The sequence below is a fragment of the Pteronotus mesoamericanus genome, unplaced genomic scaffold, assembly GCF_021234165.1.
Source record: "Pteronotus mesoamericanus isolate MK-2021 breed Mesoamerican mustached bat unplaced genomic scaffold, CSHL_Meso_final contig_56, whole genome shotgun sequence".
Lineage (NCBI taxonomy): Eukaryota > Metazoa > Chordata > Mammalia > Chiroptera > Mormoopidae > Pteronotus > Pteronotus mesoamericanus.
The window spans coordinates 8316409-8344148 of record NW_026555201.1 but is presented as its reverse complement, the minus strand read 5'-3'; the positions used below and the strand labels follow the sequence as shown (position 1 = coordinate 8344148).

At 37.1% G+C, this 27740-nt stretch overlaps 1 protein-coding gene across 6 annotated transcripts in view; it reads left to right on the top strand.

Moving 5' to 3' along the window:
- The window catches only part of GRIP1 (glutamate receptor interacting protein 1), a 387281-nt gene that overhangs the window by 191416 nt on the left and 168125 nt on the right, over positions 1–27740 (top strand). For all 6 annotated transcript variants that reach the window (XM_054580065.1, XM_054580063.1, XM_054580064.1 and 3 more), the window contains exon 2: positions 15551–15631. In XM_054580065.1, coding sequence (XP_054436040.1) covers positions 15551–15631 — 81 coding nt within the window. The remainder of the gene's footprint in view (positions 1–15550; positions 15632–27740) is intronic.

Here is a 27740-nt window from a genome sequence, read left to right as displayed (position 1 = left end):
TGTCTCTGTTGGTTTCTTTTCCTTTCAGTGTTGCTGGTCTTATTCTCCTTGCATCTTTGTATTGTTGGTTAGGTTCCACTTATAAGTGAGATCATATGGTATTTGTCTTTCGCTCCCTGGCTTATTTCGCTTAGCATAATGCTCTCCAGTTCCATCCATGCTGTCGCGAAGTTTATTTTTTCTTTTGTTGCCCTTGCCTGGAGAGATATATCTGATAAAAAATTGCTGCGAAAATGTCGAGATTTTGCTGCATCTATTTTCTAGGATTTTTACAGTCTCGGGTCTAACATTTAAATCTTTAATCCATTTTGAATTTATTCTTGTGTGTGATGTAAGAAGATGATCTAGTTTCATTTTCTGCACATAACTGTCCAATTTTCCCAACACCATTTACTGAATAAACTATCTTTACACATTGTATGTGCTTGCTTCCTCTGTTGAATATAAATTGACTCTAAAAGTGTGGGTTTATTTCTGGGCTCTCTATTCTGTTCCATTGATCTATGCATTTGTCTTTATGCCAGTACCAGCCAGGCTCTTTTGCTTACTATGGCTTTGAAGTAGAGTTTGATATTAGGTAGCCTGATTCCTCCCACTTTGTTCTTCTTTGTTAGGACTGCTGTTGCTATGTGGGCCTTTTGTGCTTCCATATTCCAAGTTTTTGGAATATTTGTTCTAGTTCTGTAAAATACATCATTGGAACCTTGATAGGAATTGCATCGAAGCTATAGATTGCTCTGGGTAGAATGAACATTTTAATGATGTTAATTCTTCCTATCCTTGAACACAGTATGTGAATTCACTTAACTGTATCTTCTTCAATTTCTTTCTTCAGTGTCCTATAATTTTCTCCGCACAGGTCTTTTACATCCTTGGGTAGGTTTATTCCCAGGTATTTAATTCTTTTTGAAGCAATTGTGAATGAAATTGTTTTCATAATTTCCCTTTCTGTTAGTTCATTATTGGCATATAAAAATGCACCTGATTTCTGGATATTAATTTTATATACTGCTACTTTACTAAATTCATTTATCAGTTCTAGGAGTTTTTTGGTTGAATCTTTGGAGTTCTCCGTGTACAGTATCATGTCATGCGCAAATAAAGACAGTTTTACTTCTTCCTTTCCAATTTGGATGCCTTTTATTTTCTTCTTTTTGTTTAATTGCTGTGGCTAGGACTTCCAGTACTATGTTAAATGAAAGAGGCGAAAGCAGACATCCCTGTCTTGTTCGTGATCTTAAGGGGAACATTTGTTGTCTTTGCCTGTTGAGTATGATGCTGGCAGTGGGTTTGTCACATATGGCCTTTATTATGTTTAATTATATTCCCTCTATTTCCACTTTGCTGAGAGTTTTTATCATAAATGGGTGCTGGATTTTATCAAAAGATATTTCAAGTTGATGTGTCATAAGACATATTCCTAGAAAATCTTCTGATCAGAATGGAGACTACCTATACTACATTTTATATGTGTATTGTTTCTATAGTTTTAAACTCCAGGATGCAGAAGCATATTTTTTATTGCTTGCACAGAATAAACCTAAATTCAATGAGAAGTCCTTTATTTTGCCATGATAATTCTCACCCACGTTTTTGGCCCAACTTTCAGGAAAAAAAATCTTTTGTTTTAATTTTTAATTCACTTTTTAATTTATTTATATTTAGCTACCTGTTTTCCTTATTATAAAGGAATTTTAGCATTTATTTTTGAACATATTATAGTACAAGAAATTATATGTAACAAATAATTGCAAAACACAAGACCAGATATAAGGTATTTCAGGTACTACCCATGTATAATGTGCATCCTTATTTTTCCCTCAAGAATCTGGGCAATGAGGTGCACATCATACACAGGTAACACAGGATTTTGTGCCCTAATAGTGATTCAGGAAAAGAGAACAAAGGGATGTGCCCAGGGCAGCCATCCAACAGGTTGCTCTTCCTATCTGGGACATGATCTATAATGCCCAAGAGTACTTGCTTTTTGTCATATTTCACTTTTAAAATAAAATTTTATAGCAAGTAGTTAAAAAGTTCTTCTTTTTTCATAGTTGTTTCCAAACTGGGTAATGCTACTACCCTGCCCTTTGTTGTCATTTATCATGTAAAGCAAGGAGAATACTACATACTCATTATTTAAAAGGAGTGGCAGCCTTGCTATTTAATTGTTTCTCATATTATTTAAAATTCTTAACCTAACTGTAACATGTAGGAAACTTGCTGTGTAGACAGAGTGTGCATCTCAGAGTTGGGCTGTGCATAATGTGATATCACTAGAGGTATTTAAGGGAAAAGTACAAGCCAGATTTGTACAATTAGTGATACTTAGACGCATAAAGCATCAGATGAGAAAATCATTTCCCTCATTCTAATTTAAACCTTTACAAGGAGCACCAGTTCTAGGCCACCAGAGCACTAGAAAAGCGGTAAATTAATAAATGGTATCCTAGTACCATAAAGGAATATGCATTTGTCCACCTTATGTGTCTAGTTTAGGGGATTAAGCTCTACTTCTGGGAGGATTTGCTCTATTATATTTTAAAGCTGTGTTTTATACTTAATAGGTTTCATGTGTAATTTTGGGATTGACTACACTTTTAATGAGTCATGTTTAGTCCTCTCAGAACTCATCTCTAATTAATTCCATTATGTGTAAACAGCAGGTTTTGTTCTCTGTTGTTTGGGTCCTGTGTTTCCCTCAGAGTAAAATAAAAACAAATCAATAAGATAAATTCTAGTTTTTTAAAAATCTCTATTTGCATTATTTTTATTTCTACTAAGCATAATCAATTAACATGTGTCACGACCCAAGGGTTCCATGAAATCATTCCTGGCCAGAGTAGCATGAAGAAGCTATTACTGTTGATCCTGTGCTATTTACTAGAGTATTTATATGCATTTTTCCAACTAATCCTCACAGGTTGAAAAAATAGCTATTGTTATCCCCTTTTGTGAGATGAGAAAAATCAAGGCTTAAAGGATTTATGTAACTTGCCGAAAGGAAAAAGAGAAACCAGGATTCAAACATTTTATGAATACAAAGCTTGTATGCTTTTCGCATTACCATGTTAATTCTCCAACATCCTTATGTTCAAATAGTTTGCAGTCATATAGCCGAATAACTGTAGTCACTGCATGAGTGTAATAATATAAGGGTAGTATGCACATGCATTCTGTTGATATAAACCTTAAGAAGAAAAGTTCTAAAGGAAAAATAAGGAATTGCCTTCTCTCACCTGTATCCAATTGACTTGTCTGCAGAAAAGAACAAATGTAGTCAGTGTCTGCCTCTTATATATTTTTAAAATTTGTGATAGGCCTATAGAATTTAGTCTCAATGACAAGAGGTAATTTGGCAGATGTACATCCAATCCTTAAATTTGATAGACATTACTCACAGAACAGCTAGCCCTTGAATGTTTCTGAGGGCTCTTCAAGTGAGAGTTCAGCCTTCACATTATACTACATCTCCGTTACACACAAATATGCAGTGCAGAAAGGAAGTTCTGGGGTCTCAAGAAAAAAAGGATTAAAGGAAATAAAAAAAGATGGTCTAATTATGCATGTTGCTTGGGGCTTTCTGATATTTCTTCACCAAATGAAACTTTTTTTTCCAATTAAGTTTGTAGATATTTAACAAAGGTAGCAAAGCTTTACACTTGGTTTAACACAGAATTTTTTGACCTAATAGATTTCTAGCTAAAACCTCTCATAATTGGAATAAAGACAGCATCGCTTGCAATCGTTTCGTGGAGGGAAGATGCCGGCAGGAGAAGCACCAGTGTCACATATTTCAGTTTTATGGTCTCTGTTTACATAAATGTGACATTTTTCAGATAATGCACAAATACTTCTACTTATTTCAAGCAACGTGTCCCTAATTGTCAAAGAAGCAAATATCTGAGCTTTATTGTGCCCAGAATAACCATTATGTGTTGTTTACTCTTTCTATCACAGTCAATATCAAGTGTTTTGTTAAGCTTGTCTTAAACAAAAGAGAAGTCAATAAAGGCTGCAGTTATGCTTCAGTGGAGAAATGTGAAGGCAAGCTACACTTAAAATCGGTACCCAAATTGTTCAATAGATCTACAGTGCACACATAGTATTTCTAAGCTACTTTTTTATGCAGTGGATATGTAGACAGTACTTATCCAATGGCAATCATGCCCACCTCAACAATGTCTGCTATGTGGTGCTTGAATGCTTCACTTTGGACCACTAAGATGAGCAAATTTCTCCCATAACTGTTCTGTTTTTCTACCCACACTGCATATTTGTAGGCTGCCTCCAAGCTAAATTACAATTTCTCTTACAGCAGCTATGATAGAATGTGGCAGTCCTAAATGTAGAATTCCAAAGTCTATAAACTATATAAATTAGTACACAAATTTGCATATATTTTGAAAAAGTTGAAATTTCTGGAATATCACAGAAGCTCTATACCATCATGGGTCTTGCCATTAGCCCTAAGCTCTTGGTCATCCCACTGCAGGGCTCAATAAGAAGTCACTAGGATAAAGGTGGAACTCCCCATCTTCCACCCATTGTATTTTGCCCTGAAGGATAAGAGAGAAAGGATATCTTAGGGATAGAGGGTCCTCTGAGTTCCTCTGTTCATATGTGTATTTTTCCTAAAAGTGCTCATAAATAGATATGGATGACGACGTCTCTGAAATATATGAGGTCTGTCCAGAAGGTATCCAGCCATGGACTATGAAAAATGGAGACATTTATTGAAGATACAAGAAACATTGTACATAGCACAGTGATGCCTTAGTCCCCTTCAAAGTAGGCACCTTAGGACCTCGCACAGTTCTCCCCATCACCATCAGCTGCCCCATTGTATTTCCCTGAGCCTCATCGACAGTCTGTAATCTCTTTCTTTTCTAAGGTAATTTTAGTTTTGGAAAAAGCCAGAAGTCACCTGGCACCAAATCTGGGCTGTAGGGGGGCTGAGTCACCTGGGTGATTTGATGTTTTGCCGAAAAACTCTGCATGAGACATGATGCATGAGCAGGAGGATTGTTGTGATGAAGCTCTCAATCACCACTTGCCCATATCTGCAGCCTTCTAAGTCATCCGAATGGTTTCCATGGGTGAATGTTCAAGCTTAACACAAAATTTGATGCAGATTCATTGCTCTACTCATTCAGTCCTTTTGAATGCCATGGCCACATGTACACGTATTAACTCAAAAGGTGTCCACCACCCCCACTGACTAGTACAGTGCAGCTGTCTTTGTTCACACATATGTGTGCCAGTCCACTCCTCTTTGCTGCCAGGTGACATGGATGTCATGCAAACTGTTCTCTATATTAACAATGGCTGGACTTATTCTGGACAGACCTTCTATGTATGCGTACATGTGTTTGTGGATATATTCCTTTCTGCGTGTTTCATATGGCATTGATGGACACTAATCTAGAAATTTTAAACAATGTTTACTTTGAAAAATACTGAGTTGCCTGTTGCTCTGTCAATATTAAATTTCATAAAAATCTGTTTTAAAATATACTATAGCTCGGAGATAAATGCGTAGGAGTACCCTTCTAAAGCTTTGATGATGTGATTTTAAAATACCTTAAGGCAAATTACATGGCAGTTGAGAATGAAGCTAAGAAAGTTTCATTTATCATAAATGAAACTCCCCTAAGGTATTACTGCTGATAGAATCCAATAATTTTATATGACTACTTTCATGACTGAAGTGTCCTGAAAGCCAACCCGAAAGTCAGTAATGAAACTAACAGTGATAGAAGGAAAAGATTTCTAATATGCTAGGTGTTTGTACATGTCAGTAACTTGTTAATTGGAAAATTGGAAGAGTCCTATTGAGTATAATTCTACCAAGTCATTCAAAATTAAATACTTACATTTTCTGGAGTTGAACTGCATTTTCCTTGTTCATCCTAATTAACTATAAAAGCTGAAGAAAAAAATTCAGGCAAGATTTATGGGAAAAAGTAGTAAAGTTGATGAAGTAGACAGAACTCAAGGAGAGTTAGACAAGCAAGTAATTCGTGAGGAAGTTGTATGTCTGAATAATTTGTCTCAGAAGCAAATGAAGATAATTTGATAATCTTTGGACTATTAAATCTAGGTACCTGGGTTTTAATTTTTCATTTGCCACTGACAAATTGAGTCATAATAGACCATTTAAAACCAATGAATTTCTCCAATTAAAAGCTCAGCAAATGGTAGCCCATAGGCTTGAAAATAAACATGTGTCAAGTAACTACCTCTTTATTTTGATAGACAGTGGGAGACAGGCTTAGGCAACACTCAGGTTCCTTTACAATGGTCAGACAACAGACTTTGCTCCCACTAAGGGTTGTTTGGTTGTTTTTTTTGTGTGTGTGCAAACTCTTTACTGAGGCGGTGCAGGAATATTGGGAAAAGAATGGTCGTTGATGTCAGAATCATGGGTTAGCACCATGTCTCTGCCACTTATTAGCTGCTTAGCCTTAGACAGATTTTTAACTTCCCTGAGATTCAGTTTTCTCACCTGTGAAAATGGGGGTAATAATATCTATGACTATGAAAGTAAATCTTCTCTCAAAGGAGTTCATACCATGGAGGGAAGCAGGCTGATGGTCACAAGGTGGTAGAATAAGTGCTACCATAGAAACATGTAGTTGCCACTGTTGCATCCTTGCTAGTTTTTGTCTATCACTCAGCTTCCTCATCCATCAGATAAAGTAAAATTTCAGTGCTCTGAAAATGGGTCTAGTATGTTCCATAAAAAAATTACTTCTGGTCTAACACCCTCATAAGATTTTGTTCATATAATCACTGCCTCTCAATGTAAAACCAGGGAATATCCAAAGTACAGCTTTAAATAACGATAATCACAGACTCCCTGGATTCTGACAGCCATGATAAATCCCGCTTTAATCATGCATTAAAAACACATGTCATCTGTTTGATAATCAGTCATCTGCTATTGCTTGACCTAGCAATGAATTAATAAAGCAAAATATGTGACAACTCAAGGCATATGTATGAAATATGTTATGCCCAAGGGATCCACAAGTGATCCTCACCTCCCTCCCTCGTGGCAAGAAGGTTCGGCTTCTAAAATGGTTTGTAAGGAGACGGGTTCACACTTAGAAATTGGGTTAAATCTGGGAATTTTCAAAACTATAAAAAAAAGTGAGCTCCGAGAAACGTCTTGATATAAGCCACGGCCGTAAGAGATGACAGTCTTGGGAAGAATGGCTAATAGGTGTGTTAATCAGCTGGGTTTCGAACACTCCCTGTGAAATTCCTGAATCTAGTGGAAAGTCCACAGCTGTGTATCCAGGGGCCCTGCTGCAAGGAGGCGCTCCTGAGCCTGAGAATGGAGGGGGCAGCTCCCCTACTGTGAGCCTGGCTATTCAAAGACATGGGCTTGAGAGCCAGAGGGAGAACAAAGACGTGCTTGACGATCTCTTTTGTCAACTGCGCAAGTCATACCACCATTTTCTTCATAGCATTCTTAGGTGTCACCTGGTCCAAGATTTATTTTCTCCCTCCAGCCACATGACACTAATGAAAGCTTTGAGATATTGTAAGCAGCAGGCTATGAACATGTTATCTGGAATACTAAAGGAGAGAAGAGAGTGCCCCGCTATTTATTCATTTTAAGGTGATAAACTACTTGTAGGAGGATCCATTTCATAAATGTTCTATCAGTAGAGAATGGTTGGTATAGAATGGAGGAGTTAGATAAATCCAGCCAGATTTCATCTCCTAAAATGCTTGGAGGTTATTGGGTAAAAGGCATTCTTTCAAATGATTTCTTAATGTGCCATGAAAAACCTTGAATCTTACATCATAAATTAAACCAAGAATTCATGACAAAGAAGTAAGACCTATAAACTGGGAGACATATTTTCTTTTTTAGCCTAAAATTCCAGGACATCTTCAAGGCAGCCTCAAGTCCCTCTATCAGTGCCATACAGTCATTCAGAATAGACCCAGACATATATACACCCACCACACACACACACACACACACACACACACACACACACACTTTAAAAATTATATGAATCAGATTTTGATAAATAGTATATCCTGGTGGTGAACAGACTCTATAAAGACATGTAAGTTAAAGCTTCATTTCTGCACTTTTCTTCTTCTGAACATTTAGGAACATCATTTCATCTCTATAAGCCTCTGTATCCCCATATTTCAAGTGGTATAATTGTACTTCTGCAATCACATTGTTGCAAGTATTGACCATGTGTATATGAGGTACTAAGCACAGTGCTGGGCATGTACTACACCCACACTGCTCTAGTCTCCATTATAGCATAATAACCGTTTCATTTAAAAGTCCCTCTGGAATCTGCTATTTAGGATGAACAAAGGCAAGTTCTTCCTTAAAACTAGAACTCCTTCTGTAAAGTGAACTTGTCTTTTCCTGTTATTTTAATTGCATTAAGTTATTGTAAGAAGAAATAAGGTTATACATCTAAAGTGCTTAGACTCATGTGGGCATTTAATGAGTGCTCAATAAGTGTTAGCTATAATTGTTATAGCATTATTAGTATTACTGACATTTTAAAAAGTCTTCTGGTTGACACAAGTCTGTTTGAACTACTTATTGAATGATGCACAAACTCAGAAGAAAGGGTCTGTAAGAAATTATTAGGATTACTTCTAGAGGAAACCAATCACACTGATGTATAATGAAGGAAACATCTCAAAATGTTATAAGATTATAATAAAACCCTAACATTTCTTCACACAATTTTTACATCCCTTATATACAACCAGAGGCTTCAACCTGAGGTTTACTTTTCCTTCCATCTATCTTACACTCTGATAACTGCTGGCTTAATTCATTTTCTTCATTACCACAAAGTCTCATCTGTAGCTTTACTGTTTTGATTATGAATTAAAATAGACTTCTGGAGGAAGCTTACTTGTCCTCAACATATTGGAACCATCCTTTGGAGCATTGTTTCGAAGGCCACTACACATGTCAACACGAAGGAGGGTGCTGGGAGTCACACAGTGGGTCTTGGCACACACAGGCAGTCACCTATGGTCCTTGTGCCTCCATCTCATCCATGACCCTGAGGAAGTAGTCTGTTCTCCAAGATCCAAAATGCTACTCAAGCTTATAAATGCACTCTATTCATGCTATGCTTTCTATCACTCCAGGATGCTAGGTGTGGAAACAGACTGTCAGCTTGTATATTGGAAACTCTGTCTGAATAGTGGTGGTAACACTTTCTTTTTCATTTTCATTTAGAAATTTATCAGCACTAGCGACTGTCTGATCATTGATTTGTATAAATTAACTTGCCAGCAGTTGACATTTGTTTCAGTTCACACAAACTTTGTGAACAGGGGGAAAAAAAAGAAGGGAAAATACCGAGCCACTGAACCATGTTTGAAACCATGCCTGAGCCATACACTGGCATCATTGTCTGTGAGAGCAACAGGGGAGAGCTAGGCCGGGGTGTCCTTCCCCACAGACATGTGTATGAGAGGTGGTTTTTTAGCTGTAGTATTGAACCCCTGAAATGGTTGCGTGACTGTGATTAATATAATTTTGAGGACATTCTACCATTGTGAAGAAACCACTGTACATTTGTTTAAAAATGAATTTGTGTTCTGTTTGGATGATTTTTTTTTTATGTTCAAAAGCAAAAGACCTGGTCCCCTTTAATAATATAAAGCACATCTGCATCTAGATTATAAAACTGTAAGAAAGCCTACAGAGCCAAGGATAGACATTCAATGCCATGCAAAGGCAAAACATAACAAAAGAGAGGAGGGAAAGTAGACCCCTGGAATGCGGAAATCAACTCTTGACAGGAAAGAGCCCCTAATACAGCAGAGCGCTGCCTCTGCCTCCTGGCATCAAGCTCGGACCATTCTCCCTTCTGGTTTACAACTAGTTATGTGAGGGAAGGAGGTGAAAATTCATTGTCATTGAGATCAGTTGTAAGCAGCTGTCGGTCATAGCCTCAACATGCCAGCACAATACAGCTGAGACTATATAGGACCCAGAAACTTCTGACTTGAGGAAAGATTAGGGGTGCACTTTTTGTATGACCCTAGAAAAACAATATTATTTTAACCTGGAATTAAGAACTATTTGAGATTGAAGAGGAGTCTTAGACCAAATTGTTGAGTTTGCATTTCTTTAAATTATGCAGGGCACTGTGCTTAGAGCTATACATTATTTTAACAAGAAGAGAAAGACATACTTGTATAAATCCTATTATCATAACCCTTTGACAGCTACCCTTCAGGAAATCTTGCTTAAATTTTCATGTGCCATCAAAGCACCAAGGCAGCAAACAGAACTCGAGATCTAGAGTCTGCGAGAAACAGCCAGCGTGCAAGATGTCTGTGTTGGGCTGAGATGAAATGTTCACAGGCCCCGAGGACTGAGAAGATCATGGTCCCACACCACACAAAACCTCCCTGTTAGCTGAAGATTAAAATGACCTGTTCCTTGGTTTTTCTGATTGCAAAGTTCTGGATCAATTCATCATGGCGGCCCTCCCCTCCTCCTTCCATCCCCCACCCCCACCCGCACCCCAAGCCCGTGCTCATTTCCCCCTCAGCTAATGAAGCACACGTTCCTGTCGCAAACCTATGAAGTAATAAGGATTCCTCAATCACCATTCTACTTAAAGTTTTAGTATCTTTTATCCAATTGATTCTTAGTTTGCACGTAGTAGGCGCTAAATTTGTGGAATGTAATTGACATCAAGGGACAGATTACTTCCTTCACAATGGATTTCATTCATGAAAACAGAGTTTTCTTTTGAGTTTGTAACGACATGCATGAACACTGTTGCATGAGCTGCCTGTCTCCCCACTGCTAGGAAATGGTCATAATGTTTAATTGCACAAAGTGCCTTTTATTTTTTTCTCATCAAGAAGTTAAGAGATCTGCTGGCTTAGCAGGTGCCTCAATTGTGCATAATTAGTTGCTAGGAATTGTTTAGCATAGGCTGATTAGTCACAGCCAAAGGAAATTAAATTTTTTTTTTCTTCAACAAAGCCCTGAACATAGCTAGAGATTTTTGAGACCACAGTCATATCCAGTTCATCTGGGAAGCCTAGACCCTGGCAGTGGGAGAGGCAGGAGATGGGGAGACAAGAACCAGGCTGATTACACATGGGAGCTATTTGATGCCTGGCAACCATTTGAGGACATGATACGAGGGGACCTGAGTCAATCCCACAAGATGTGATTCGGCTCCTACATGGGTCTTGGTTGTGATGCAGAATGAAGCGTTGTTCCTTAGGTGCTTGCTGCTTGCTTTCCAAGTTTATAACACCAGCTTCACTTGGAATATGTAATCAAAACAAATGGTCTCTGTTTGCCTCTCTGGCATTTGGCATGTGAGGAGACTGGCCAAAATGGAGGCAGTGATGGGGACAGATTGTTCCCCCCTCATTGTTCCACTATTTTTTAAATATATGCTTGACTAAGCCCTTTCTGTGCCTTTGTTACAGTGTTGATTTCTTCTCTTAATGGAGGGGATTTTCCCTCGCCTCATGGGATAACACTGGCAGTGGTTCCTATGCTCTTTCTTCTTAAGACCAATATGCAGCCCCTTTGACAGAGGGTGGCCATCATGTGTGACAGTGATTATCTGCTAAGATGTCATTAGAAAAGACTGATGGTTCTGAAACCCTGAGATGCGCGTAGTGATTACTTTCAACATTGATTTCAGTGAGCACTAGCTCACCAGCTGAATGTCTGCTTTGCTCCTATAGTGAATTTCCATAAGGATCCCTTGTTAATGTGATCCACCATTAAACTCATGGTGGGGAGTCTGGTATGAAAGTCAGGATTCTTTTGCTTGAAGGCATTATTTTAAAGATTGTTCAATAAATCCTTTTGTAATCTAAATGAAAATTAAAGGAAATATTTTATTATCCATTTTATAAAGAGTCACAGATTTTTAACCTGCTATAAGTCAATACTCAATAGCTGTTGGATGATGTCATGACTTTAAATGGCATAGACTATAACCCCTAGGGAAAAAAATCAGAGGTAGGAGAGAGGATAGCTCATAACAAATGTTTGACTTTCTTCAGGTTGCTTATTTACAACAAATGTTTTAGTTTGAAAAGTTGAATACAATTCATTCATCTATCAGCAGACATTTACTGAATGCATACGATGTGTCAGGCACTGTTCTAGAAATATTATCTACTTACTGATTATTGTTATTTGGTCAGTTTTTTATTCATATGTAATTGGACGGAACTTGAAGGTCTAGTTAGTGTCTTACTGATAAAGAAGTGTTTACACAGATCTTATAATTCAGTGAAACTTTGAGGACCGTAGTAAGGAACAGTGAACTGTATTAGCATTTTATTTTATTACTTTGCATAAAAAATGAAATGACAAGAATAAACTGTTTCCGTAGTACAATTTAAGTGTAGTTCATTTTAGGCAAACAAATATTTGGAGGACAGGGGAATGGGGTTTGTTTATATATATGATATATATACACACAAGATGTATATATATTATATATATCATATGTATATATATATATGGCTATGATTACTCATTTTCATAATCGTTTTTATAGGAATTACCTCACATTATGCAAGGTCTCTCCTGGAACGTTGTGTCCATTCACTTGCCTGTGTGATACAGAAATATGTACCTGTTAACCTAGCAAATCTAATTGTCCATCCAAGAGGAAATGCATAAAGAGGAAAGAGCTTGGGAAGAAAAATAAAAGAAATGCACTTTAGACATACTCTAGATATTTCCTATAAATTTACCTCTCTGGCCTCAAGTTCTAACTATAAAATGAAAGAGTGATCTAGATCATCCCTTATGATCATGAAATTCTAGTGGTACATTTACAAATATCCATTAAAGGCCATATGAAAAACTCATAGCTCTCCATGACTTTATGTTCAAGGATTGAAAATATACCCCAGACATTCCTGGCCTTTAGTATCCTATTATGGGACCATCTGCCATTGAATCATTCAGTATCTTCCCTCCGTTTCTATTTCCAGACAAAGTTTGAATCAAGAGTTGATCTTGAGTAAATCGTATTATGAGGGTTGATGTGTTCACTCTGTGATGGGTTGCTTTTTATAAAAGGCTCATAATGCTTCTTAGAAATTTGAAATAAAGAGATACTCTGAGGAAATTTCCTTTAAAAACAAATGTTAAATGGTTCCATGCTGCTCTGTTGGTATGCTCTCCTTTTACTTTCATGATAAATGTTGCCAAGATTCTGCCTCACCCCCATTAGGAGTTATTGCTTTCATCTTGATAGATTTTGGCAAGCTATTTTTAGATAATATAAAACTTATTTCAGTCTGGTTCTTTGATAGATACAACTTTTGGCTTCTCAGTAATGGCCTACTTTTACCTCTCTCGGTAAGGACACTGAATGATGATAATGCGGACAGGAGCTGGGGAATGGAAGCTGGCCAGGTGGCCATCTATAATTCAGTTTCAACCTTTTCAGGATGTGCATAACTAGACCAGCTCAGCTCTGTGTTCAAATACAGTATACTTGTAAATGAGGAAAACAATTTTATCAGGGTTGACTACTTCTGTAATACAAAATGGGTAATTTTTTAAATGGCTTCTTAAAATAGAGTATCAAGTGCAAAGAAAAAAAAACCCACAAAAAAAAATATGCATCTCCTGGGCAAATCTTTTATTTGCCTTTTAAGAAATCTAACACTGGATTCAAAACAAGATTTTAATAGGCTGGACTCTTGACAAGTTGAAAAACTGAAAAAACCTTCAGGCTTCCAAGATGCTATCCCCAAAACTGGTTGTTATGATTTGTATCCCCTGGCTCAGTGCTACTTGTAAATATACTGTTTCAAAGTTTTGGGGTAAGAAAAGAAAATATATTTTAATTAGCTTTATAAGGATCCAGATTTTAACATATAGTAAATGTGTTTTAGTAACTGCTATATAAATGTAAAGCACATTGCCTGGTTATTCAGACAACACTGTGGAAAGCACTCAAATGCTCAGTTAAGAATGGTGGGGCAAATGGAGACTTTTATGGCTTGTGATCATACTCAAAATTGCATTTGCAAGTAAACAGTCAAGGTCTAGGTTACTGCTTCATAAGCAAAAGTGATGCTGTTCATTGTATTGGTATCTGAGAGTTGGTAGTTTATGGTTGGGAAAATATAAAGAGTTGTGTGACAAATGGAATACAAACATAAAACAGTGTGACTTCCATTTTTTAAAGTTAATTGCAGTTTAGAGCAGTGTTAATCTTTCCTTTTTTGTCATTGCTTATAAAGATCATCTCAGTTTTATGAAGAAATCATGAATCATTTCAACCAGAAGTACGTCCTAGAGAGAAATCGAGTTCCTTAATTTTAAAACACAAACCACTTAGATGGGAGAATTAATATTTTCACATGACAAAACCTTGTTGCTGAATTAAATCCTTGTTAACATTTAGTAGTTTGCCAAGCACAATATGATTCTTTTTAAACATTTAATGATTTCCTATTGTAACAACAACAAACCAATCTTATAATGTGTCCAGAAGTAATACTGGAGTCATCTGGCCTGAGTAGGTATGCTGGATAATTATTTTACGTTATGTTTACTGAGACCATATACATCCTAATCTTTACTCAGACATCTCTTTTACTTTAAATAAATGTCTGCATGCAAACTAGAAAGAATTCTCCTTTTCTACTTTAACCCTAATACCTGCCATCCTAGATCATTACTCCTATGTTCCAAGCCAGATTAAATTCTCTTCTAGATTTAACAAAACTATTTTACTCAAATTTGATGAACCCATCACCTCTAACATCTTGTCACCAATTGAGCTTCTTGACTAACTCACACAGATATACTAAGCCTGTCTTTTCCGTTGTTTTTTATGGTTCTTCGATTATTTTCATCTCTTTCTAAAAGGCAAATCAGCTCATTGCAGTTTACCTCTTCTTTTGCCTAACCATCATTCCTTTCCTGTTCTTAACCTCCCTGCTCTGGTCTTACCCTGAATGTCCCTGCTCTCTTCATTTGGCAATGGTTGCCAGTTCACTCTTTAGAGAACCCACTAATTCTGTGTGTCTTTATTTCCCTGCAATACTAATGATCTGCCATCTGCTTATCTGAAATATAACATTTCCTTTCATTTCCTTTGTTCTTCTACCTGATTATTCTTAGTGCCCACTGAGCCATTTTATTCCTTCTTTGCCTTTCTGTTACTGATATTCACTGATACTTATTTATCAATGAATGTAGCCCGCATTTGCATTTTATATTTGCATACTTCTTACCGTTTTATGCCTTCATGTGCACTATGGCTTGATCCTGACGATCCTACGAGGTTGATAAGAAAATACATCGCTCTTTTATAGGAGAGGAAACTGATGTTCAGAGCTTTTTCAAAAACTTGTTCCACAGCTTAGCTGAGGTTAGGACTCAGGACCACCAACTCTTTCTGCTGTACCATATCATATCACCTCTCTCTGGCAGAAGGACTGCAATCCACTAAAAATCTTCACTGCATTAGAAACTGGATGGAAATTAACCAAACCCTTCATTGTACCTTTGCAGATGAGAGTCCCTACACTAAATCCGCCAGCCAGACAAAGCCGCCTGATGGAGCATTGGCTGTGAGGAGACAGAGCATCCCAGGTTAGACCAGATTGTTGGATTTTTCAGCTGTTTTACATTTTAACCCTGTTATTTGGTGATCCTAAATAATCCCACCTTGGTAATAAAAATTATGCTATTCCATAGGGCACAGACTGCATTCTATACAACTTGTTCAAACAATATTCATGAAAGCTAGACTTTGGAAAAGCTTGCAGACTTGTGAGAATTCATCTTGGTTGCAAATTCTTTATGAAGTGACTTGAATTGAGATCAGTCCTCACTCATTTACTTGCTCTCATCTCTGTTTTCAGGGGATGATTTTCACAGAAGCATCTATTCTTTACTGAGACACAACCGACAGAACAAAGGGGTTCAAAATTGCTATAGCAAATCATGCAGGTGCTGAATAAAAAGTATTCCTTCTTCTTATCTCTTTGTACCTGAATTTACTTCCATTGGACAACTCTTGTAAAATTCTGAAACTTTGTTTCCTTAGGAAACTGTGATTAGGATTCTTTTAATACTTTAAGTGATACCTGTTTTTTTTCAACAAACCATTCTCGAGAGACATCTTTAAATGTCTTTACCACAAAACTTGAATATTTTAAAGCTTTGAATTTCAGAATGACATAACTTCTGAAATTAAAGGAGGAATGAAATTCAAAGTGTTATTTAAACTTTATCTGAACTAGGTAATTCATGGAAAACCTTTAATACAGGCAACTGTACTTAAAAGGGTTAAAAGCAATAATGCATTTAGACATTTATCAAAAAAATTTCTTTCTATATTTTATACAAGTAAATTGAGTGCAGCTAAACCTTAAAAGATTTTAGAGTATAGTAGATTTAGCAATTCAGGAAAAACGAAAAAGTATTCTCAACATTAGATTGAATGGTTTGGCAAATATGTCAGTGAAAAGGGAAATTTTCCATTTGAATAAAGAGCAAGATGAGTTCAGTTCCAAGCAGTCCTGTTTATGATTATTATTTATTTGTATAAGAACTATATGTGGTTATTTTTATTCTTATTCTGAAGGCTTGCATTCATCATGAAAGTACATGGCTTAGAAAGAGCATATTGTGAATGTTATACATCCTTGCTTGTGTGCTTTGAAGATTCTAAAGTAATTTGAATTTAATAATTAGAGGGCATAACCCAGTCCTAAGATTTCTTTGACTCCATCCTATGAAACACCAGTCTTAGTGCTGGTCACCTTTAGAAAAAACATTGCCATTAGCTACGGGCTGTGTTCTCTGCTTTCTCCTTCTCTGCATTAAGAAAGCACCCAAAATTTGAAGTTCAAGAGTCTAGTTATCCATCAATTCCTTCTTGTCTTCTCTATATTAGCTGGTATCCAGTACTCTTCTGTAGGAAAGAGTGACGAGAACTCCCCATGTCCTTACCACTTTATATGTGATGAAACAAAAGTACTGTCATTCATCATGTTTTCCTTTCATGGGTTCTCTAATGTTATATACTAAATTGTAACACATGTTTTGAGGGCCCAACTTTTCCTTAAAGTCACTGAGTAGTTTTTAAAATTACATGTTAGGTACACAGAGGTTGTTCTTCATAATCCTTCGTTCATGATACTTAAGTGATTCTTCATTATAGAATTTTCCCTTTTGTTCCTCCTTATAATAATTTAAGTCACTGGAATCATGAGTCCTTCTTTGTAGGCTTCATGGGTTATTTGCCTAGAGTTTGAATATGGACATGGAGCTTTTTGTTCATTTCCTGTAAGGTAGTGGCCAAAAGGGTCAAAGTTCTTCAAAGCCTTCTTCGTTATTTAGAACACTCCAAGAAAAAAGACCTCATCAGCCAGAGAACTGAGAAAACAAAATGGCTAATATCTAATTATTACAATATTTACTATTATCTTAAGGAGAAAATTAAGGAACTTCTTGGATGCTTCCTAACTGACTTCTGACACTTGGAGTTCCAAACCCATACTGTCACCTTAAAAGTACCTATTCTGGTTCTGACAAAAGGAAGGGAGTCTTCCCTGATCATTGGCTAAGAAGTCACTTAAAACAAAGAACAATCTTAACCAGTGGGTGACTGGTCACCCACCGTGCCTACCTTTACCCCTACTAAGTCCAAAAGAGAAAAATGGAAAGAAGAAAAGGGCGGGGAAAAGCACACTCTTTGCTATTTGCTGGCACTTCAGCTGAAAAATCCCAGTGTTCTCCTGATGAACTTAGTTGGACCACATGGAGCTATAAGATTAAAATGCAAGTTTACAGCCTTTGAGCCTTTCTCCAGTGTTCACCTTCCAATCTTACTTTACTCAAAGATATTATTACTATGCTGGTAGCAAGGAAAGGTGTGTCTAGAGAAAAGGACACCAAGGAAGTGAAAGAAGGCATAAAGGAGACCTGGGCTCATCTACCAGCCCCAGAATCTTCCCAGTGCAAAGGTACTGATCATGAGGGTCAGAGGCAGCCCCAGGCCTTTGTGCTGCCCCAGTGACTAGGGAGTAAGCAAACACAAGGATGCTGAAACCTTAAAGGAGCTATGTCTTTTCCTCCACTTCCAATGATCCAAGGATAGTGATTTAATTTGACCGTTGAGCACTTTTTCTGATGGAAGCGGGCAGGGAAGTGTAGGGTACTGGAAGGATTTTAAGCTTCTCTATCCAAACTTTATGAAAGCTTAGGCTCTTCTTTGAAACTTATACAAATGTGGACCTGGTACTTGTGGAGTAAATATTTATGCACATATAAATAGGGAAGATTTCTTAACATGGGCTCCACATTGTTCATAGCATAATGAAGAATACCTTTTAGAAAAGAAATCAACAGAGACAAGAGGGAAGGAGGGGGGGGCGGGGAAAAGGAAGGGAAGGGGAAAGTCAAGGAACATATAGCAAGGACTCATGGACAAAACCAAAGGGGAAGAGCTGAGGGAGGGAAGGAGGGAGGGGACAAGGGAAAGTGGTGGAGGGGAGGCAGAGACAAGTGTATTTGAAAAAATAAATTAAAATAAAATTTAAAAAAGAGAATACCTTTTGATAATTCTGCCCCAAAAAGGTAACCTTGAATATTCACAGAAATATAATTTATTTTTAATTCATATCAGAATTTACTACCCCGTTGATACTCAAAATGACTACAATTATTTTATAATCACAAGTCAAATATATGCCCACATTAAATGACAATTCTAAGTGTAAATTCCTTCATTGCCCTCCTTTACTCCACTCAAAAGAGAGAGAGAGAGAGACAGGGAGAGAGAGAGAATGGATTAGATACCTCTTAAGAACAAAATACATTTGTTTTGGATAAATTGTAAATGCTTTATTCACATTATTTGGAAACTCATCATTTTAATGATGTCTCTTATGGCATAAGATGTATAAGAAAAAAAGATGTTTAATTTTAAGTTTTGCAAAATTTTAATAATGATGATAGTAAAAAAAAATGAGCATCCCTATGATACTGAAGTTTAAATTTAGATTAAAGACTTAACATTTTGGTAAAAAAATATTAAGGATGACTATTTTTAATATCATTTATACCCATTTTTTTTCCAGAGAGATGAATTTCAAGTACAAAAGTATTTTTGATTAACACACAGCTGTTTATTTTTTAAAATCTGTTGATTTGCTTCTTTTTTATTTGACAGATTACTGGTATGTTAAAGTTTGACCACTTGAATGGTTTGTCCAAATTATTAGAAGAAATTTTTACAGACTCGGTTCGACAGACTTTGCAGTAATTTGTGGTTTTACCCACTTAGAGATGAGGCAGTTAATCATGTCTCTTCAGTGTTAGTGAAGGGAAGACAGGATGCTGTACTCGACCTCAAAGACTAGAGTTGGTGTATTATTTGACTTGCTTCCTCTTTCCGGGTAGGGTAGCTTTCTTTCTTAGGCTAAACTTGACAGAGAATTCTGGGCAATTCACAAATGCAGGATGATATCAAGCACTCATATCTAATGCAATGGCAAACTTTGGTTTCCCAGAAAAAAATATCTTAACTCTGTAGCCATATGAAACCACAAAGTATGTGTGGGATTTTTTTTTTCCTTCCAGAATATATCGGAAAATACAGATCAATTTGGTCATATAAAATAGAGTTGACATGAATAAAGCCTTCCTTGTTTCTCACATTTGGATATTTGCAGGGAGGGTAAAAATACGAAGCTGAGTGTATGAAATGTTCATTAGCCCAAGATGTATACACTCAAGCTGTTTAGAATACACCCCGCATTGTCAACACCTGCCAAAAAACCAGTCTGGAAAATAATACAGCACCCTTGGCACCATGGAGAAGCTGACCACCTTGAATTAAGGGGAAAGGGCAGGAATTTTGAAGGTTCTGCCTTCTCTTTTCAGCATTTGCCTGTCTTTGGTAGCACACAATTTGGCAGTTCATTGGTGTAAATTATCATTATTATGGCAGGTATATAGTGTGACAATTGCACTAGGTTTTTATAGCTGTAACACTGTTTGGGTATATGAAGGGCGGTTACTCTGATTTTCAGGCCTGATTCTGTTTCATCTGTTTAGTTCCACCATTGAGCCCCTCTAAAAATATGGGTGAGATTCACAGATAGGAAACCAAAGTCAGGTGAATCAAGCAAGTATGAAATGTCATATAAAGAATAGTGCTGCGCAATTCATAGTATATGAAATTATCACATCATACACTTTAAATATCTTACCTTTTCAGTTATACTTCAATAAAGCTAGGGTAAGAGGTAAAGGGCCATTGTATTTGCAGTGTACTCTGAAATAATTTAGAAAAAAAAAAAGTGTCTCTGTATGTGTGGAAGAGGGAGTGCTTTACAGTATTCCTGCAGCTCATATAATTTTTCAATTATTTCAAAATAAAATTTTTTTAAAACCATGGTGCTACAGATGCTGCCCAAAGTTATTGAGTCAGGTTCTACTATTAGTGAGGGAATGACCTACATGTGAAATTACCAAGGGACAAGGACCTTTGCTACTTAGCCTGGCTGTCCCTACAGCCTCAAAAGCACCCAGTGGGCCAATGCGAGTACATCAGGGACCTAAGGTTCGGGGTGTGCCCTACAAAAGGCTTCATAGTCAGCATTACAAACCCAAAGCACTGATGTTTACATGTGTTAAAATTACTGACTATTTAAGAAGGAGAGATCAAAGGTGGCAAAGGAGTCAGTGAAAGCTACACTAACCTCCCCCCAGGACCAATCTAGATATACTACTAAATTGTAGAGAAATCATCTTGAATAATCAACTGAACAGTAGCTATAGAGACAGAAGAAAACACTTCAGCACAACGTGACTGGCAGGGAGTGCAGAAGAAGCATGAGGGAGCTGGCTGGGCTCCCACTGGCAGCAGCTGAAGTGCCAGACAGATATTTCAGCAGCCAGGGGTTTCCCCCTGAGAAGTGTGGGGTCTAAACCCCAAGCTTGGCTCCCCATCCTCCGCACCAGAACTGGAAAGGAACCCAGATAACATCCAGCTGTGAAAGGCAGCAGGGTATCTGTCTGCCAGGGAGAGATAGCTGGAGACACAGGGAGCCTCTTAAAGAGCCAATACACAAAGTTTCCTTTGCAGCCACTTACCTTGGGTACCAGCAAAGGGAGGTTAGAGTGGACTAGAGACACTTGAGAGCCTGGGGTTTGTAGCTCTGGGGAGAAAACTAAAGGAACAGCAGCCAGAATCCCTGTGCAGAGTCACTCCCATACTGCAGAAGCCATCTCTCTAAGGAAGAGCACTCCTCTCTCAATGGCACCAGCCTAAGCAATAGCCCCACCCACAGGAATTACTCTGCCCCACACTGTTGTGCTTAAGCCTGACGGCTGATTACAGATTGATTAGATTAGCACATGATCAGCATAAGCACCTGATTAGTTTAACATCTGAGGTGTAAAATACAAAGAAGCAGCTAGAATGGGAAGACAAAGAAATAGGCCCTCAATAAAGAACAAGAGAATTTTTCCAGAGAACTAGATGAAATGGAAGTAAGCCATTTATCAGATAGAGAGTTTAGAGTAATGATTATAAGGATACTCAACAGCATGAAAAAAGACCTAGAAACCATAAAAAAGGATCAGTCAAGAAATAAAGAATGCAATATCTGTGATAAATAGTACACTGGAAGTAATAAACTAGGGTGTCCAACCTTTTCGTATCTCTGGGCCACACTGGAAAAAGAAGAGTTATCTTGGGCCACACATTAAATACATTGTGATGTGTAATCACCAAAAATAAAAAACCAAAACAAACCCAACAAAACAAAAACAAACAAAAAAAAACAATCTCATGCCTTGGCTGGTGTGGTAACTGGATTGAGTACCAGCCTGCAAACCAAAGGGTCACTGGTTTGATTCCCTGTCTAGGGTACATGCATGGGTTGCAGGCCAGGCCCCAAGTAGGGGGTGCTCAAGAGGCAACCACACATTAATGTGTCTCTCCTTCTTTTTCTCCCTCTCTTTCCTGCTCTAAAAATAAATAAATAAATAAAGTCTTTTAAAAATCTCATAATGTTTTAAGTAAATTTACCATTTTGTGTTGGACCACATTCATAGCCATCCTGAGCCACATGTGCCCTGCAGGCCACTAGTTAGACACCTCTGGATTAAATAGTAAGTTAGATAAAACAGAGGATGAAATCAGCATTTTGGGAAACAAGGTAGGAAAAAACACACCAGCAGAGCAGCAAAAAGAACAAAGAATTTTCAAAAATGAGGAGAGCTTAAGAAACATCTTGGACAACATGAAGCATAACAACAACCGCATCATGGGAATACCAGAAGGAGAAGAGAATGAGCAAGGGATTGAGAACATATTTGAAGAAATAATAACCAAAAACTTCCCATATCTGGTGAAGAGAAAAGTCACACAAGTCCAGGAAACTCAGAGTCCCAAACAAGTGGGACCCAAAGAGGCTTCCACCGAGACACATCATAATGAAAATGACAAGGCTTAAAAATAAGGAGAGAATTCTAACAGCTACGAGCAAAGCAGGTAGTTATCTACAAGGCAGCACAAATTAGACTGTCATACGATTACTCAACAGAAACATTTAAGGCTAGAAGGGAGTGGCATGAAATATTCAAGGTGATGAAAAGCAAGGACCTACAACCAAGGCTACTTTATCCAGCAAGGCCTATCATTTAAAATCGAAGGAGGAATAAGGAGCTTCCCAGACAAGGAAAAACTAAAAGAGTTTGTTAACACCAAACCAGTACTGCAACAAATGTTAAATGGCTTGCCTTAAAAAGAAGAACAAGAAAAAAAGAAAGGAAAAAAAAAAAAAAACAGGGGAAAACAGTCTAACAATAAAATGGCAATACATATTTATCAATAATCACCTTAAATGTGAATGGCTTAAATGCTCCAACCAAAAGATATAGGGTAGCTGAACGGATAAGAAAACAAGACCTGTATATATGCTGCATCCAAGAGACTCATCTCAGATTGACAGATACTTACAGACTAAATGTAAAGAATTGAAAAAAGATATTTCATGCAAATGGAAAAGAAAAATAAAAGCTGGTGTAGCAGTACATATACCTGAAAAAATAGACTTTAAAACCAAGTCTATAGTAAGAGACTTGGTTTTAGGTGCTCCCAACATAGGAGCACCTAAAAATGTAAAGCAAATCTTGATGGACATAAAAGGAGAGATAGACAAATACAGTCATAGTCTGGGATTTTAACACACCATTGACTCCAATGGATAGATCTTCCAGCAGAAAATCAACAAGGAGACAGAGGCCTTACATGATGCGCCAGAACAAATGGATTTAATTGATATCTTCAGAGCATCACACCCCAAAGCAGCAAAATGTACATAATTTTCAAGTGCACATGGAACATTTTCTAGGACAGACCACATATTAGGACATGAAAGAAGTCTCAATAAATTTAAGAAGATTGAAATCATATCAAGCATCTTCTCTGACCACAGTGCTATGAAACTAAAAATCAACCACAGAAAGAGCACAGAAAAACATGCAAAGTCATGGAAGCTAAATAACATGTTATTCAACAATGAATGAGCGAAGAATTAGATCAAGGAAGAAATCAAGATACCTTGAAGCAAATGAAAATGAGGACACAGCAATCTAAACTCTGTGTGACAAAATGAAAAACAGTCCTAAGAGAGAAATTCATAGCATTACAGGCCTATCTATAAAAACAAGTAAAAGCTAAAATAAAGAATGTAACTTCACACTTTAGGAACGTGAAAAGGAACAACAAACAAAGCCCAATGTAAGTAGAAGGAAAGAGATAATTAATCAGAGCAGAAAAAAGAAGTGAAATAGAGTAAAAAAAAATATATACAAAAGATCAATGAATCCAAGAACTGGTTCTTAGAAAAGATAAACAAGACTGACAAACCTTTCACCTGACTCATCAAGAGAAAAAGAGAAAGGTTCCAAATAAAGAAAATCAGAAATGAAAGAGGAGAAATAACAATTGACACCAAAGAAATACAAAGGATTGTAAGAAAATATGATGGACAATTATATGTCAACAAACTGGACAACCTGGATGAAATGGATAAATTCCTAGAAACATGTAACCTTCCAAAACTAAATTAAGAAGAATCAGAGAATCTGAATAGACAGATTACACCCAGTGAAATTGGAGCAGTAAAAAAAAAAAAAAAAAAAAAAAACCAACTCCCAACAAACAAAGGCCCTGGACCAGATGCCTTCACAGGTGAATTTAACCATACATTCTGAGAAGAACTAATACCTCTCCTCGAACTATTTCATACAATTCAAGAGGAAGGAAGGCTCCCAAACTCATTGTATGAGGCCAGCGTTATCCTAATGCCAAAACCAGATAAAGACACTACAAAGAAATAAAATTATAGGTCAATATCCCTGATGAACATAGATGCTAAAATCCTCAACAAAATATTAGCAAACCAAATACAGTAATGCATCAAAAAGATCATGCACTGTGATCAAGTGGCATTTATTGCAGGAATGCAAGGATGGCACAGCATTCACAGATCAATAAATGTGATTCACCACATAAACAAAATGAAGGATAAAAATCACATGATAATATCAACAGGTGAAGAAAAAGCTTTTGATAAAATCCAGTATCATTTTATGATAAAAACTCTCAGCTAAGTGGAATAGAGGGAGCATACCTAAACATGATAAAGGTCATATATGACAAACCCATTACCAGCATCACATTCAGGGGGCAATATCTACAAGCATTCCCCTTAAGAACAGGAACAAGACAGGGATGTCCACTTTCACCCCTCTTATTCAACATAGTACTGGAAGTCCTAGCCACAGCAATCAGACAAAAAGAAGAAATAAACGGCATCCAAATTGGAAAGGAAGAAGTAAAACTGTCTTTATTTGCACATGACATGATACGGTACATAAAGAACCCCAAAGATTCCACCAAGAAACTGCTGTATCTGATCAATGAATTCAGCAAAGTAGCAGGATACAAAACTAATATTCAGAAATCAGTTGCATTTTTTTATGCTAATAATGAACTAACAGAAAAGGAAATTAAGATAACAGTCCCATTCATGATTGCTTCAGAAAGAATACCTAGAATAAACCTAACCAAGGATGTAAAAGACCTGTACTCAAGGAATTATAAGTCACTGAAGAAATAAATTGAAGAAGATACACATAAGTGGAAGCACATACCATGTTCACTAATAACAAGAATTAACATCATTTAAATGTCAATACTACCCAAAGCAATCTAGAGATTCAATGCAATTCCTATCAATACTCCAATGACATATTTCACAGAACTAGATCAAATATTCCAAAAATTTGTATGGAACTGTAAAAGGCCCAGCATACTAGCAGTGATTCTAAGAAAGAAGAACAAAGTTGGAGATGCTACCTAATATCAAACTACTAGAAGGCCATAGAAAGCAAAACAGCCTGGTACTGGCATAAAAACAGACTCAGAGATCAGTGGAACCAAATAAAGAACCCCGAAATAAACCCATACCTTTAGAGTCAATTAATATCTGACAAGCACATACAATGGGCTAAAAATAGGTTAATCAATAAATGGTGTTGGGAAAATTGGACAGATATGTGCAGAAAAATGAAACTAGACCCCCTTCTTCACCACACACAAGAATAAATTCAAAATGGATCAAAGACTTAAATGTTAGACCAGAAACCATAAAAATCCTGGAAGAAAACATAGGCAGCAAGATCTCAGACATTGCTCATAGAAATTTTTTTTATCAGATAATTCCCCAGGCAAGGGAAACAAAAGAAAAAAAAATAAACAAATAGGACTTCATCAGACTAAAACCTTTTTGTACAGCAAAGGAAATTGTCAACATAATAAAATACAACCCCAGAATGGGAGAAGATATTCACTGATGCATCTCATAAGGCATTAATATCCAAAATTTATAGAGTACTTAAAACTCAACAGCAAAAAAACCACAAACAACCCAACTTAAAAAATGTGCAAAGTACCTGAATAGAAACTACTCCAAAGAGAACATATGGATGGCCAACAAACATGAAAAGATGCTCAGTGTCGCTAATCATCAGAGAAATACAAATATAAATCACAGTGAGACACCACCTCACAACTGTCAGAATTGCTATCATCAATAAATCAACAAGTGTTGGCAACGATGTGGAGAAAGGGGAACCCTATTGCATTCTTGGTAGTCCTATAATACCTGCAGACTGGTGTAGCCGTTGCAGAAAACAGTATGGAGATACCTCAGAAAATTAAAAATGTATCTGCCTTTTGACCCAGCAATCTCACTTCTGGGAATATATCCAAAGGAACCCAAAACACTAATTTGAAAGAACATAAGCACCCCTATATTCATTACAGCAGTATTTACAGTCACCAAGATATAGAAGCAGCCCAAGTGTCCATCAATAGAAAAGTAGATGAGAACTACTATGGGACATTTACACAATGGAATTCAACTTGGCTATAAAAAAGAAGAAAATTTTACCCTTTGCAACAGTATGGATGGACCGGGAGACCATTATGCTAAGTGAAATAAGCCAGTCAGGGAAAGACAAATACCATATGATTGCACTCATATGTGGAATATAACAAAAAAAATGCACTAACAAGCAAAACAGAGACAGACTCTTAGATGGAGAGTGGATGACAGCTGATGGGAGGGGGAGGTGAGAGGGTGAAGGGATTGAGCAAAAAGGAAAAAGGACTCATGGCCTTGGGCAGCAAGTGTGATGGTTGCTGGGGGGAGGAGGGTGTAAGGGGACTAAATGGTAATGGAAAAAATATAATAAAGATTATATATTTATTCTGAAAGGAGCTAGTAACACCATATTACTTCTTTAGAGAACTTTCTAAGATCATAAATTTGAAACTCTTGGTAGCACTGATGGCACGTGTGAGATTTTGCCCACACCCTGTTTTGGTTTTTTATTTGTGTTTCCTGTAGCACTTATCACTATCTGAAATAAACGGATATTTTTTTTCTCATTCCCTCACTAAAATGTAAGCTCTCCAAAGAGAGGTACTTTATATATTGTTTACTCTCATATCTCCAGTGCATAGAACAGTGCTTATCAAATCGTAGGCATTCCACTAGTTGTGGAATGAATGAGCAGGCAATTTGGGTCCGCAGGCAAATTTCCTTTGTGCAGACCCTGTTACCTTATAAGTAGTATACTTTCCTACAAAAACATGCAACACAGTCTGCTGCCTTATGTTTTCTGACTCATATGCTGTGCACGTTAGCCTTGAGGCTGCACCAGATATGATGTTTCTAAGGAAATTGTCTGCTGCCCAACACTAATGAATGAAATATAGGTCAGCTAGAAGATAGAGAATTTTAAAGGCCAGCAGTTTCCCCCCAGCCTCATCTGTTTCTGTTTGAGCAGAAAAATGTCTGTGCAGTCCTATAATACCTTAGGAGAAAGTCTGAGCACAATTTAACAATAAAATTGACAAAATGAAAATGATTTATTCAAGTGTTCAGCTACAGAAAAAGGCTAAAAAAAATTGCAAAAATAGCCCGAGTCTATAAATAGAGTGATGCAAAGCAGAACTTATCACTTATTATGGCAGATACACATTAGGGATTTTCCTCAGAGAACTGATCCACTTTCTGTATGGCTGGTTGTACATACTGAATTCTCCCATAGCACTGGGCAATGCAAGCAGTTTGATTTATGTGTTCAATGCTGCCGCTTTCAT